Source organism: Taudactylus pleione, unplaced genomic scaffold (assembly GCF_031769625.1).
Source record: "Taudactylus pleione unplaced genomic scaffold, aTauple2 ptg000080l, whole genome shotgun sequence".
Taxonomy (NCBI): domain Eukaryota; kingdom Metazoa; phylum Chordata; class Amphibia; order Anura; family Myobatrachidae; genus Taudactylus; species Taudactylus pleione.
In genome coordinates, this window is record NW_028284482.1 from 11,189,248 (window position 1) to 11,205,096 (window position 15,849).

The 15,849-nt window shown below is 43.8% G+C and overlaps 1 protein-coding gene across 1 annotated transcript in view; it reads right to left on the bottom strand.

The window, feature by feature from the left end:
- Positions 1 to 5,844: 5,844 nt before the first annotated feature.
- ACO2 (aconitase 2) overlaps positions 5,845 to 15,849 on the bottom strand; it is a 60,601-nt gene continuing 50,596 nt past the window's right edge. Inside the window, exons 16-17 of the mRNA XM_088468082.1 lie at positions 13,197 to 13,318; positions 5,845 to 7,078 (exon numbers count right to left, since the gene is read on the bottom strand). Of these exons, the coding sequence (XP_088324208.1) occupies positions 6,947 to 7,078; positions 13,197 to 13,318 (254 nt within the window). The 3' untranslated portion in view covers positions 5,845 to 6,946. The remainder of the gene's footprint in view (positions 7,079 to 13,196; positions 13,319 to 15,849) is intronic.

Sequence of the window (15,849 nt, forward strand, 5' to 3'; positions counted from 1 at the left end):
TATTCGCCTTTTTTGGATCCATGTCCACCAAGTGATTAATCAGGCTCTTGGTACGGGACTTACATTGGATCCTATCACAGCATTATTGAATGCACCACTCGTTGGTGTCTCCAAAACCCAAGATAAACTGATTACTCATATTTGTAATGACGCTAAAAACCTTATAGCCAAACACTGGAAAGACCACCGCTATATTGCATCAATGGAATATATTTTCAGCTTACAAAATAACTCGGTGATGAAATATCATTTGATTTGATCACCATGGTTCCATTCTCAGGCCCGCCCTACTCCTGGAATCCGTTGATTACTCTACCTTCCCACCCCCTTCTTTTTCTTTCTGTTCTTCTTATTTAATCGACTTCTAGCATACAGTGCTATATCTGGATTGCCAAAACTACAGGTGATTTTCTTACTCCAATTATGCAGGTGCATCCTTGTGCATTTACCAAACGGCTCACAGTTAAACAGAGGAAAATTGTCATTTAGTGAACATTCGTTTAGAGTAATTTCTGTGTATGAACACATTAGAGAGACCTGGGTCATAGCCCCATATTATTCTTCACTGGCTCTCATCATTGTCCATTGTTCACCTTTTACTGTTCACTATATTTGTGTGGTCTATTGTATTGATTTATTGTTTTTTCAATTAAAAATTTCTTATTACATATCAGTGTGGTCACTTGACTAAACTAGCGCTCAACCCATCTTTGATATTGTTTTACATTTTTTTGAGCAGGAGCAGAACTTGCCAGGTGAGCTGCTTGTTTCTTCAGGAGTAATATTTCTGTCTTGTCAGCGCACCTTATTTGAAGGTATTTTGTTGTATTATTTGTGCAGGTGTTTTCTGTCTCCTTGTACCTAGGTCTTTATTCAAATGTGATTATTTTTAGTACAATAATTTTATTTGATGTGGACGTTCTCTAAAGCAATTAGCTGTTATTATCAGTATGGTATTACAGTATACTATGTATCGTTGCCCTTGTACTAATCCTGTGAAGAAATCGTGTCCTATCACAGTGAAATGTATTATCTTTCTGATCCTGTTTCCTGGATATTACTTATTTTGAATCTATTCTAAGATGCATTTTGAATATCCCTGCCAGGGGTGTAGCGAGGGTGGTTTCGGTGGAGGATGAGCTCCGGGCGCAAAATGGACAGAGGGCGCCATCCAGGGTTCCGAATGCATGGGGTGCTGCACAGTATGACGGACGCCTGCTAGTGTAGAAACGGATCTAAGATCCGTAACTTATTTAGGATATAGAGCAAAGAAACCAAGATAAAACTTCCTGCTCTCTCAAACTGCCCAGATTGCCTCCTCTCCGGCCCTCCCTCCTCTGTAATCATCTTCTGTCACCTCCCCTTTCCTGTTAGATTGATTATATTATCTTCTCACCACTTTAATTCCATCCCCTACCTACTCTGTGATCGGCTTTGTCCCTGTCCACTCCTTTCTTATTGGCTTCTGTCACCACCCCTCTCTGACTCTTTACCCTTCCCTTCCCCTTTCTTATTGGCCTCTGTTGCATCCCCTCCCTCCTTCTCTCTTCATTCATTCATTGTGCTTCAATGGACTTTACCTCAGATGTGTCAATTGTAAGTCCTAAACTTCAATTATAAGGCATGAGATTAAATAGCAAAGCAGTGACTTTTTTAAAGTAATGAAGTGTTCCCAGGCATGATCACAAAGTGTTACTTGAAAGGTCTTTTAATATAATAGTAGGAGACCTGAAATAATAATAATGGTGGTAGACAGAACATGACATGGTTAGTAGTACTCACATTAGGGATGCGGTTAATATCCCGGCTACACCAGTGTCACCTTTCTCACAACCTTGCACAAGATGCCAGCATTATTACAGGATCAGGTTTCAGAGCTATATATGCAGTGTGTCAGCTGTTTTAGGTTATGTAAGGGTAAGCAATACTTTACCTCAGCAGAATGGCTGCAGTGAACCATTTGACTAGAGAGTTGCTCATTATCTAGCAGCCCTTTCACTACATTCTTATTGCTGCTCAATGTTTGTGTATATTTAGTAGTATATAATGTTGGATTGCAAGGTAAGTATTGCAGTCTGGCTCCTTGTCTTATAACCATTACATCCATTATTGGGGAAACAGATAACGTGATAATAAGGAAAGCAGACCCAAGTTAAGTTTATAGGGACCAGATAGGATAAAATGCCACTGAAATGGTCCTAATATAGTGATTATGCATAAGTGACCCCTGTGCAATCCTCAGCGCATGTGTAGTGAAGACTCTGGCATTTCCTAGCGATTTCTCTACTGCACATGCTCATATATCTGGGAAATGACAGCCACAGGGTAAAGCTGGGTACACACCTATACAACCACACATTCGATGCGACAGTTCGATTGGAAGTGCCGATCACAGTACCAATACACGCGTACACATATATACAATCCAAGGTGCGACCTTACATCCCGCACTGTCGAAATAGCACAAGCAGATGATTGTACCAACGTACACATTTTCCCAATTTCAGACTGCACTCAGTGTGTGTACCCCCAAATTAACACAATGGACAGGAAGGGGGTGGGGGGGGGGGGGGGCAATTATGAGACCATACCAACGTGAACATTTTCAGAGCTATTACATATGCTTGTGTCCACTGTCAATTGGAGTACTACATAACCCAGCAAGTTGTGGAACTACACTGTCCAGCAAGCCAAGCCTTGTATTATAGGTGGTGGGGTAGAGGAAGGATGTAAGCTTGTGTCCACTAACAAGGGAAAAAAATAAAAATAAATAAAATGGAGAATATGTATATGAAGAGGAGCGTAGAAAAATGGAATGCTTCCTGAATTTCCATAGTGTAATTATGCATGCCCAGAGAGGCAGCCCCAGGTTTGGTGTACGGTCGCACTAACGGTCGAAGGTGCATACACACAGCACTTTCGATACGACCATGCCCTGGCATATCAGATGAAAATTAAAAAACTGCACAGAAGATACGATCCTCTGATTCGGCCAGTTTTCATCCGTCAAAACAGGATCGAACGTGCGTACACACTCTTTTGATATTGAACGAACAGATCGAAAGCTAAAGAATGGTCCAACGATTGTATAGGTGTGTACCCAGCTTTAGTCTTTAGGAGCACACTAAATAGAGTATGTGGAGAAGGGCCCTAAACTGCAAACCCTGAATAAGAAATAAATACATTATATATATATATAAATATATGTATGTATGTATGTATGTATGTATGTATGTATGTGTTTGTGATACCTGTTGAGACTATTGTTGCATACACAAAGAAAAAGTACAAGTGCACAACTCCAACATTACAAGGCTTGAATTATATAGAGTTAGTAGGTAGCCAATTGTTCAAATACATTACATTTCTAGCTATAGTCCTACATTAGCATTTTTTTTTTTTTTCAATTAGTGTGCCGCGAGTGGTCGTCAAGTGTGCCGCAGCAGTCAGCTCAGCGCACTTGTACTATAGTGTTTCATTCCTGTGGTGGAGGGTGGGTGGGTGGGTGTGTGTGTGTATTTTTCTATGTAGGATCCAATGTGTATGAATCTTTTAATTTGTCATGCCTGCCACATCACCGGATGGTGTGTCTTGGCAAGTTTATAATCTTGCGTAGTGTGCATAGAGTTGAAAATCACTGTCCTACATAGTCACACCCAACCAATTGTAGTGCATTATTACTAAACTGACAGCAGTACAGTTACTTGTAGTATGAAGCACCTGCCTCAATTACTATACTGGGTATCCACAGTTTTTTTTTTTTCTTCTTTTCTGCAAATACCTATTTCTTAGTGGCCTCAATTAAAAACCAACTGAGGAGTACTTGTGGCTTTTGGTTTATGTGGTCAGTTAAAAATGCCCTGAAAATTGTATAAAAAAAAAAAAAAAGTATGTTGTTTGGCCAAGCTACCCTAAAATCATAAAACTCACTAATTTCACAGTCAGTGTCGGACTGGAGCATGAAGGGCCCACCAGGGGAATGCAGTGAAGGGGCCCATAGTTAAGGGGTGTGGCCAGCCACCACAAATGCTTGGTTAACCAATAAGCAAATCTTGCTGTAGTATCTATAGAAAGGAACCAATCACCCATGATCAGTGGTACTACACTACCAGGTAACTGTTACTCTATTAGATGGTCAGTGTATGATTTGAGGTCTGGAACCTGGCACCTAGAGGAGTGGGTGGGCCCTCAGGCAGAGGGGCCCAGCGGGGATTTCCCCTGTACCCCTGTGGGCCAGTCCAACCCTGTTCACAGTTACCTTTGAACACTGCATGCTGTGCTAAATTCCATTAACTTCACAGATTTTCCTTGCTCATTAAGCCTCTGATGCCATTAGGCGATAAATATAAAAAGTGGAGTCTGAAGAATTGTTTAGGTCATTTTAAAATGTAAAAATAAAAACCTACACTAGGGATAGAGCGTTTGAAAAGGGGCTTTTTTTTTTTTTTTTTTTTTTTTTTACAAAAGGACTTTCTCTGACCTTGGAGAATAGACTCCTAAGCAGTAAGCAATGGAAAAGAGAAACCTGACCATCTCCTCCTGTACTCACCCAGATCCTCATCATTTTACAATTAGTTCAGCAAAAATAGAAGTAAAAAAAAGGAGCAGAGTTACACATTCGTGAGTCAGTAGTTCTAGGTTCACCTTACAGATAGGTATTTAATGGCAGTACAGAAATACCCTAATTCTCCATCTGCACTAAGAGGACACCCACCAATTATTCCCAAACCTATACCAAAAAGGAGAGGAATGCTTAGGAATGAAGAAGCTTTTCGCAAACTTTTCCATCCAAGAAAATGGTGGAACAATGCATCAATCCAAAAGGAAACCAGCAACCCTACCCCAGAATAGGCGGGCCTGCCGGACTGCACTCTTGATCAATTAGTAGACTCAGGGGAGGCATCTCATCCCTTCTCACAGCCCCTATAAATGACAGTGTGGATATTGTAACAGAACTTCTGGACAGTTAAACAGGCAATGCACCACATCCAAAAGGAGTGAAGCAATGCTTCCTGAGTATTGTGAAATCAAGGATGGCAACAGAAATTCCTTTTGGAGGATCATAGACATGCCAATAAAGCAAGGTTTCAGTGGCAGCCATAGCAACCACAGGACTCTGGGCGACTCAAGACAAGCTGACTCTCCCCCCCCTCCCCCCCCCCCCAAAAAAAAAAAAAGTTATAACACTGTCTAGCAAATGGCAAGAGTGCTGGAATGTCCAAGAACATCTAAGTCCCTCCTGATGGGAATCTGCAGGGGACCTCCCTCCTCTGCACCATGGCTACATTTGTAAAATACTGAGCAAGGCAAGCACAAACAAAAGTAGCCATGCACCCACCTAATAGAAGATTACCTTTTTATTAAGAATATTCCTATACACAGAACAGATAATCCTTACTCCTGCAGGAAATCTTCAAAAGAAAGAAGGAGAGAAAAAAAAAAAAAAGTTCTTTCAGCGATTTCATTACAGAAAAAAGGTAATTTATGAACAGCATAATCTGCACGCCTGAAACGATTGTATGTTCACAAAGTGTATTTTAAGGTGTATCCCCTCCTAACTATCTTTGTGAACACACAAGGATTGCCAAGATGGGCTCCACCTTAGAGTGTCTGGCAGAAGTGCATTCAATGCCCAGACTTTTACCCTTTTCTCCAAAATGACCATTTAGGGAATCCTATCACTGACTGAGAAGAGTGCACAAGATGTTACAGAAACAAGATGAGGCAAGTACCGCATAAATATTCATGCTCCAAGCACTGCACCATCTAATGAAACAGTCATCTAATCTATTGCACAGAGAACACTGCTCTTTGCCAAATAGTATTTCAGTTTTGGGCAAAATGTTTTAGTGTATATTTAGCTTTTATTTGGCATTTACAGATTTGTAAATAGATTTCATATTCTATACATTCACAGAATAACCTCTCAAGTAGTCAGAGAAAATCATGAGCCAATAAGATAAGTACACTGCAAATGCATGTTTGTGCTCTGCAGACAGTAACATTAGGTTACACAAATGGTGTTATACAGCACATTTCCATAGCCAGTTGAACTGAATCATTTTTTTCCCCATTGTACAGTTTTCGATTTGAGAGCAACAGAGCAACACTGCATTACAAGCCAAACATGCTGTTGAAGTGTCAGATTTCTCCATCACTTAGGCAACAGGATTGAATTACTGTATATTATGCAGGTATTTGCTTTACATGGATTTAACCACCATCACAATGGAGGTTACAGTTTGCCCCAGATACAATCCATTTATTTCCTTACAGAGCATTACAATGCTTCATTAATTCTTTAAAGTGTAGAAAGAATAACAGTGTCATATCAAGTATTAACCAAATGTTACAGACACACTGTCAGACAGCAAAGTATCACAGTATGACTAGCAGGATGGAAGCAGCACCATTTTGTACCACAGCGCAGACAGGGCCTCACTTCTAGAGCTTATAACTGTGCAAAATAAGGAACAGTGGACAGTAGTAGTCACAAAGCAGGCTGATCAAACTCTGTTTAACACAATGTTTAAATGGGCGTAATGCAACAAGAATATATTAAATTTAGGCATGAATGGAATGCAAAACGTCCAATTGTACAAGGTTTATTATAACAACTTTGTTCGGAGTTAAAATATATTTGTAAAATTGCAGCATGGATCTTTTAAGCTTTCCACATACTGGAGAACATCACAGCAGCAATATTAATTGCCAATAAATAGAAGAAATAGGCATGATGGGAGGAAGTAAGAGTCATACTGTAGCAGGTCCTGGAAAAGGAGTTCTCAGAAGGATAAAAAAAAAAAGAAATATGGGGGGACCGTTAAAGATGTATTTCAAAGTGCTGTATGGTTAAGTGATTATCCGTTCTGATGTATCAATCACTCTGAGACTGAACAGTCTATGTTAATGGCAAAGAAAAAGCATGTGGCCAAATGTGATCATTCTACTGAAGCTCTTTCATACGGTTGAGTGCGCTGCCAGCCTGGAACCATTCAATCTGTGTCTCATTGAAGGTGTGATTCAGGAGGATGGTCTCTTGTTTGCCATTCTGATGAGTGATTACACATTGCACAGGCTGCAGGTGGACAGTAAAAGGGGGAAAGCAAAAAAAATAAAATAAATTTAGACCTTCACATATAAAATGACTTCATACAATATTAATAAAGTACCATACTTTAAGATAAGTGCTACTCAATCCTTTTATTTTATAGATAAAGATTATTCATATTCTTAACCACAGGAAGCCCAAAAAGGACAAATCTTAAAAAAGTACTTTGCACCTTTTTGTGTGTTTGGCAGAGGTCTTAATGCCAGCTATTGGGAGCAGGCCTGTGGGAAATGTTTGGCTTTAACAAGAGCTACTAATGGAAAACCTTTAATAATTTAGACACTTTGAAGCAATAATCCATTAGGGCAGAGGTTCCCAAACTCTGCCATTACAGTCCAGGTTTTAAAGGATATCCACGCTTGAGCACAGATGGTAAAATCAAAATTGACTGAGGTGCTAACTAGGTTACCTCAGCTCAACCATGGATATCCTTAAAGCCTGGATTGTAATGGTAGAGTTTGGGAACCTCTGCCATTACAGTCCAGGTTTTAAAGGATATCCACGCTTGAGCACAGATGGTAAAATCAAAATTGACTGAGGTGCTAACTAGGTTACCTCAGCTCAACCATGGATATCCTTAAAGCCTGGATTGTAATGGTAGAGTTTGGGAACCTCTGCATTAGGGTCTATTGATGGGATGCAAAAAGTTATTTGGGCAGATTAATGAGAATTATGGTAAAACTTACCTTTGTTAACGCTTTCTTCAAAGTCCATAGGGTCCACAGGGAGACCTTGGGGGTGTAGGTGGTGGTCGAGGACCGGGCACCACACAGTTAAAGTTTTCTGCTCCCAGGATGCATCCCCCTACACCTCGCCCCACCTAAGTTCGTGACAAGCCAAAGGCCGGAGGAGGAGAAGAGAGAAGGAAGACTGGTACACACAAGAATCACACTCTCACGGAGAAGGAGACGGGAAACAGGTGACCAGAAACCTAGCCCATTTGAAGCCAGGTGAGTCAGGGCAGGTGCCCTGTGGACCCTATGGACTTCGAAGAAAGCGTTAACAAAGGTAAGTTTTACCAGAACTCATTTTCTTTTTCAGGGCTCCACAGGGAGACCTTGGGGGGATGTCCCAAAGCAGTTATTTAAGGGTGGGGACGCTCCTGTGCTGAGAGGAGAATCCGGCGCTCATATGAAGCATCCTGAGAGGCAAATGTATCAAAGGCATAAAACCTCAAATGTATGAACAGAGAACCACGTGGCCGCCTTATAAAGCTGTTCAGCTGAGGCGCCACGGTGAGCTGCCCACGAAAGGACCCACAGAGCGAGCAGAAACAGTAGTAACAGTAGCCGGCACAGGAAGGCCTGCCTACGTGTAAGCCTGTGAGATCGACATTGGCTAAATGGCTTCGCATGACTGTTTGTTGGCTGGCCATCCCTTCTTGTGAAATCCATAGAGCACAAATAAGGAGTCATCTCCGAAGGGAACTGATACAGTCCACGTATATCCTGAGGGCACTGACCACATCCAAGGATGCCTCACCTGATAATAGGTCTGGTGATTGAAAGGCTGGGACTCCAATTTCCTCATTAAATGTGGAAACTAGTAACAACTTTTGGAAGGAAACAGAGGGCCTGATTCAGACCCGCTCGCAAGCGGGTCGATGGTGCCCTAGTGCGCATGCGCGAGACCTGCATAGCGACGGCCAAGCCATAGTTATGGGTCTCGCACCAAAGGGGGCGTGCTGTCGATGGTGACTGACAGCACACCCCCTTTGGTGGGCGTGCCGGAGGCGTGGCTGCCCAGACGGAGAAGTTCCCATGGGAACGCCTACCGTCTGGGTCCGGCCCCACTGACATCCCACGCCAGACGGAGGCGTTCCCATGAGAACGCCTACCGTCTGGGTCCGGCCCCACTGACATCCCACGCCAGACGGAGGCGTTCCCATGAGAACGCCTACCGTCTGGGTCCGGCCCCACTGACATCACTAATGAGGTCAGTGGGACTGTTTTTGGCTCTGAGAGCCAAAAGCACTCCTGGGCTTGCGGCAGCGAGACCCTACCGCAGGGTCTCGTCGCAAGCCCGATGGTCGCGATACCATCATCATGGCCGCTTGCTATAGCTGTGGCTGGTCACCCACAGCTATGCGAGCAGCCAGGAGGCCGCTCCATTTTCAGCTAGGCCGGCCCTGATTCAGAGCGAGCGCTCTGGTCAGAGCGTCCGGCTCTGAATCAGGCCCAGAGTCCAAAGCACAGCCCTGTCCTGATGGAATATCAGAAATGGGGAGAGACAGAGTGACCCTAAATCTGACACCTTTCTGGCGGACGCCATAGCCAGAAGAAAAAAAAAAAGTTTTCGCTGTAAGCCACTTCAGTTCCACAGAATCCACGAGTCAAAAGGTCTATCCAGCTTGAAGGAAGGCCAGGACTCTGGAAATCCTAAACACTTGGGGGTCGTAGTTTCTGGTAAGACACCATTGGAAATATGTATGCCACACTCTGCAGTCAAAACTGTGCTCCAAGCATGTAAGCCAGTCTTTGCTCTGATCTACCACAAAGCTAGAGAATCCTTTGGACATCAGGAGGGAGGTCTCAAGAGCCACGCCAGGTAAAGGCAAGGACCCTGAGACAACAGGTCCGGTCGTTGAGGCAGCAGGAACGGAGTGTCGATGGAGAGACTCCGAAGATCTAAGTACCAATGACATCTGGGCCAAGCTGGAGCCACCAGCAGGACAGTGCCTCAGTCTTGTTTGAACTTCCGAAGAACTCAGAAGGGAGACTGTAGGGAATAGGTATGCAAACTGGAAGGTCCACTTCACTGATAATTCGTCCACAAAGGTTGCCTCAGCATCCCTTGTTCTGGACCCGTACGCCGGATTTTGTGATTGTGTCGGGAGGCCATGAGGTCCACCTCTGGGAGGCCCCATCTGCTCACTAGGAGTTGAAAAACCTCTTGGTGAAGAGACCATTCCCCGGGATGCACTTCATGACGGCTGAGAAAGTCTGCTTCCCAATTGAGAACTGCCGGAATTAACTCCGCAGAGATGGTCGGGAGGGGACCCTCAGCCCATGTCAGAACTTCTGTTATTACTGCCCGACTTAGAGTGCCTCCTTGATGGTTGATGTAAGCCACTGTTGTGGCATTGTTGGACTGTACCTGTACAGGTTTTCCACGAAGTATGTCCTGGGCCAGTAGGAGGGCCCTGTAGACAGCTCGACATTCCAATATATTGGCAGGGTTGATTTGACAGATGTCCAATGGTCCTGAAAGGAGTGTGTACTGTGCACCCCAACCCCGGAGACTGGCGTTCATTGTTAGGAGTACCTAGTCTGAGACCCTTAGCTAGACGAGACGTCTGTAGCTAAGGGTCCATCCCCCCCATCCGTATAGAGTACCATCGTCTGAGCTTAAGATCCGGTGGGGTAACCAGTTTCACCTGGAGAGGATCAGCCTTTGCAAAGGCCTGGAGTGGAACTGCGCATACTCCACCATGTCAAAAGGTATCCCAGAAACCGCATTGCTGAGTGGATCGACACCCGGCAACTGTGGAGACATCTGCGCACTCTTAGTTGAAGTGTGGAGATCTTGTCTGATGTTAGAAAGATTCTCTGATCCGGAGAATCCAGCAGGGCTCCCAGATGAATCACTGAGGGATGCAGAGAGGACTTTTTCCAGTTGATTAACCATCAATGCTTGTGAAAGAAAGCAATGGTTAGCATGATCCCCAGAAGTGTTTCACAGCCATCTGCAGCTAAGAGCAGGAAGTCGTCCAGATATGGTAGCAATCGAACACCCTGACCACACAGGTGGGCCACAATGATAGCCATAATTTTGGTAAAACACCCATGGAGCTGTGGATAGTCCAAAGGGCAGAGCCTGAAATTGGAAGTGTGCTGTAGTATAGCAAACCGGAAATATCGCTGATGTGAGGGCGCTATAGGTACGCGTCCTGAATATCCAGAGATACCATAAAGTCCCCAGGCTCCATAGCTAGGATGATCGAGTGTAGGGTTTCCATCCTGAACATGGGTACCCTGAGGAATTTGTTCAGGGATTGGATGTTGAGGATAGACTGATGAGACCCATTCGGCTTCTGAACCAGGAAGAGTAGAACCACCAGTCCCCCGCTGAGATAGGACTGGCACAATTACCCTGCCTGCAGCAAGGACTATATGGCTCTCTGTATTTGTAAAGCCTTGTTCGGGTCTGAAGGAAGCCTGTGTAGGAAAAAAAAAAAAAAACTGGTGGGAAAGGTAGTGGAAGAAATGAGAGGGCGTACCCGTGAGACCACTTCTCTTACCCAAGCATCCGTGGTGGTTTGACACCAGCACTGGGTAAACTGAAGAGGTCGGCCTCCCACTCTGGGATCCCCCAGATGGAGGCCCGTCCCGTCAGACTGAAGGCTTACCCTTGGGTTTTGATGCAGGGGGTCTGGTGGTCCAGGCCTGCTGGGTCCTGGCAACCGTAGTGGAAGCAGACTGCCTAGGGAAAGACCGACCTTTAGGCTTTCCGTGAGGACAAAAAGATGTAGTCTGAGGCTTTGTAGCAGTAGTTGCTGAAGGCAGAAATGCAGTTATTGATGCTGCCAACATGGTTACAATCTTGTCAAGGTCTGGGCCAAACAAGATCTCCCCATTGTAGGGTAACACTTCTAGTCTTTTCTTGGAATCCACATCTGCCTTCCAAGATCGTAGCCACATGGTATGGCAGGGAAACACTGCTGCGGCCAAGACTTTAGAAGTTAGGAGACTGGCATCCAACATCGCTTCTCCAATATAGGAAGCTGCATCTCATGTGAGAGACTAAAGACATCTGATCCCTAGAAGCTTATGTACCCTGGTGGTCTAGTGGATTACTTTGGACAAAGCCTGTGTTCACTCAGCGCCTCCGGTCTGTACCAAGACCAGAGGTATGACTGCCAATCCGCGTCTGGGCTGCAATCTGGGTCAGTCCACGGGGCCGGATAACGAGGACCCTGGGATGCCCGCCGAAATCTTCAGCCGAAACTGGCGTTGCGGCACCCGGAGGGGTGACTGACTAGCAGCGCAGATGTCCTGTGGACAGTCTCTGCTGCACACTCAGCTTTTTATTTTATGATTTTTTTTATTTTATATTTTCCTGCTATTTGGCTTGCCTAAGCAGCCCACTGCAGAATGGAGACCAGACTTCGGCCACCAACGAAACGGAGCTCTGGCTCGGGGGCGGGGTATGAACCGATGCATCCTGGGAGCCGAAAGCTTTAACTGCATGGTGCCCGGTCCTCAACCAGCACCTACACCCCTAAGGTCTCCCTGTGGAGCCCTAAGGACCCTGAAGAAAATAGTTTACAAAACACATATTGACCTAATGTATAAAAATACATGTCCTTTCCATCAATAGTACTTAGTGAATATAATCTATAATCGTAAGCTTTTAATATTGACAATTACACTACCAAGCCTTGGAGAGAGATAAAGTACCAACCAATCAGCTCCTGTCATTTTTCAAACACAGCCTACATGCGTCGACTGTTTTTTGGTCTACCATTTGCATGTTTACCAATTGCCCATGTCGACCTATTGACAGTCAATAGATAGTATATAGACATCAGAAGGTAGACAATCCAGAAAGACACTACTGGGAACTCATTTGGTTTACTTATGTCATTCTGGAGTTACCAGGTTAATTCCAGACTACGGTTTTCAAATTACTAGAAAAGCAGGTGATCTATAAATCACTTTGGGAATAATGCTGAGAGAAACCCTCCTTTCCCCACGGATCTGGTTTTAACAAATTAAAAAAAAAAAAAATAAAAAAAATAAAAACCTTTAGTAAATTACCCTTAAATACGGTAAAAAAAGTATTTAACATGTACATTTTTATTTGCAGAGATCAGATTGTTAGATGTACGCGAAGTAACAATGTTAGATCAATGTTGTGAATACTCTTAAAGAATAAAGAGTACTTTTCTGTGCAGCCTTGCACACATTTAATCTAAATGGCTTCAATGTGGATATCCAGCAAAAGTGCAGTGTTAGTCTCCATTTAACAGATATTATTTGTAAGCTATAAGATTGCGCCATCTAAAAACATTGTAAAACAAACTGTAATCATGCACCACTGACATCCTTAAGGATCAGAACTGATTAGTCCACAGGACTTTTACCTTTCCAGGTGCCAATTCCTTTAGTCCAGCAAGTGTGATCTTGTCCTCAGGGTGAATTTTCTCATAGTCAGTTGGGTCAGCGAAGGTGAGAGGTAGGAGTCCCTGCTTCTTCACGTTCGTTTCTGAAATAAATCTAGCATTAGGATGCTGCAAGAAGAGTTTTCCAACGATTAATCCAGAGGCCATAAGATACAGACAGATATACCCCTAGGAGTCAAGGCACCCTCCTTTCCCAAAAATAAAATACAACTTCAGGTCTGCCTCACTAAACTGGCTTTCTAGAATATCCTAATGGCCAATTCACAGGTTTTTGGTGGGTTTTTTTTTTATAAAGAAATATGATGACTAATAGTGATGGTTAGCTTTGAATTATTGGTCTTTGCAGACCTTGAGGATGGGCTGAAGAGTGACCGATAGTAATTAAGGTTTCCACTACATGCTTTTTAGGCGTAATCAAGGGCCATTATACTGAATATCTCATTCCATATACATTTTTCAGTAGTATTTAGGTGTATTAAGCCAGCATGATATAGGCGCACTGCGCGACCATGCTTGGTCAAAATAGCAGTCATAGCAGGGCTACAGCCCAGATTTACCTTTTCTGTTATTGAAGGTACAAAAAGGGTATTTTAATGTGGATACAACGTACTCGAACTACTGGAATTGTGGTTTAACGGTAGTTCGCTGCTTTGGTATACTACTAGAGACATGCCTCTGGATAATAATGAAATTCCATCCAAAGTCACTTCATACAGTTAAGTCTCAAAATTAAAACTGCCATGTGTCCATCTGGTCTAATTGGGGATGAAGTCAAGATACCGGCGGGCACTATCCCACCCGCCGATATCCCGACACAGACAGCCCGACAGGGAGCTAAAGATAGGCGATGAAATCCCGATGGGGGAGGTCAGGTTTAGGGACCCCCCCGGGGGACTTACGGGTAGGCACCCCAGCTTATTCCAAAATGGAATAAATTAATTTTTGTCCTCAAAATGCTACACACAATACCCCATGATGACAACGTGTAAAAAAAGTTTTAGAATTTTGCAAATTTAATACAAAAAAAAATAAGAAATCACATTTACATAAGTATTCACAGCCTTTGCCATGAAGTTCAAAACTGAGCTCAGGTGCATCTTGTTTCCACTGATCATCCTTGAGATGTTCCTACAGCTTAATTGGAGTCTACCTGTGGTAAATTCAGTTGTTTGGACATGATTTTGAAAGGCATACACCAAATCTGGGGGAGGGTACAGAAAAATATCTGCTGCTTTGAAGGTCCCAATGAGCACAGTGGTCTCTATCATCCGTAAATGGAAGAAGTTCGGAAACCACCAGGACTACTCCTAGAGTTGGCCGGCCATCTAAACTGATCGGGGGGGGGGGGGGGGGAGAGAAGGGCCCTAGTCAGGGAAGTGACCAAGAACCCGATGCTACAGCATTCCTCTGTGGAGAGAGGAGCACCTTCCAGAAGGACAACCATCTCTGCAGCAATCCACCAATCAGGCCTGTATGGTAGAGTGGCCAGACGGAAGCCACGCCAAGGTAAAAAAGCACATGGCAGCCTGCATGGAGTTTGCCAAAATGTACCTGAAGGACTCTGTCTAGTCAGACCAGAGAATTTTGTTTCTCATTGTCAAAGATTGAACTCTTTGGCGTGAATGCCAGGAGTTATGTTTGGAGGAAACCAGGCACCGCTCATCCCCAGGCCAATATCATCTATACAGTGAAGCATGGTGGTTGCAGCATCATGCTGTGGGGATGTTTTTCAGCGGCAGGAGCTGGGAGACTAGTCAGCATAGAGGGAAAGATGAATGCAGCAATGTACAGACATCCTGGATGAAAACCTGCTCCAGAGCGCTCTTGACCTCAGACTGGGGCGACGGCTCATCTTTCAGCAGGACAACGAACCTAAGCACACAGCTAAGATATCAAAGGAGTGGCTTCAGGACAACTCAATGTCCGTGAGTGGCCCAGCCAGAGCCCAGACTTGAAGCCAACTGAACATCTCTGGAAAGATCTGAAAATGGCTGTGCACAGACGATTCTCATCCAACCTAATGGAGCTTGAGAAGTGCTGCAAAGATGAATGGGCGAAACTGCCCAAAGATAGGTGTGCCAAGCTTGTGGCATCATATTCAAAAAAAGACTTGAGGCTGTAATTGCTGCATCAACAAAGTATTGAGCAAAGGCTGTGAATACTTGTGTACATGTGATCTTTATTAAATTTGCCAAAATCTCAAAAAAATTAAGAAAAAAAAACTATTATTTTTTTTTTTTTTACACGTAGTCATTATGGGGTATTGTGTGTAGAAATTGGAGGAGAAAAATTAATTTATTCCATTTTGGAATAAGGCTGTGACATAACAAAATGTGGAAAAAGTGAAGCGCTGTGAATACTTTCCGAATGCACTGTACCAGCCCATCGGGAATTAGGTCCGTCGGGGTTCCGCTGTCAGTATTTGATCCGGCGGCTATTCAGCCACCGGCATTAAATAGATTCCTCTCATTGTTTATTAATAGTCAATAACCTGGGATAGTAAAACCATTGCCATTGCTATAATCCCTATGAATGGATCTTAAAGAGAAGCCAGTGCATCATGGTTTGTGAATCTCTAAGCAAAATATTTACAAATATTTACAAATTCAGGATT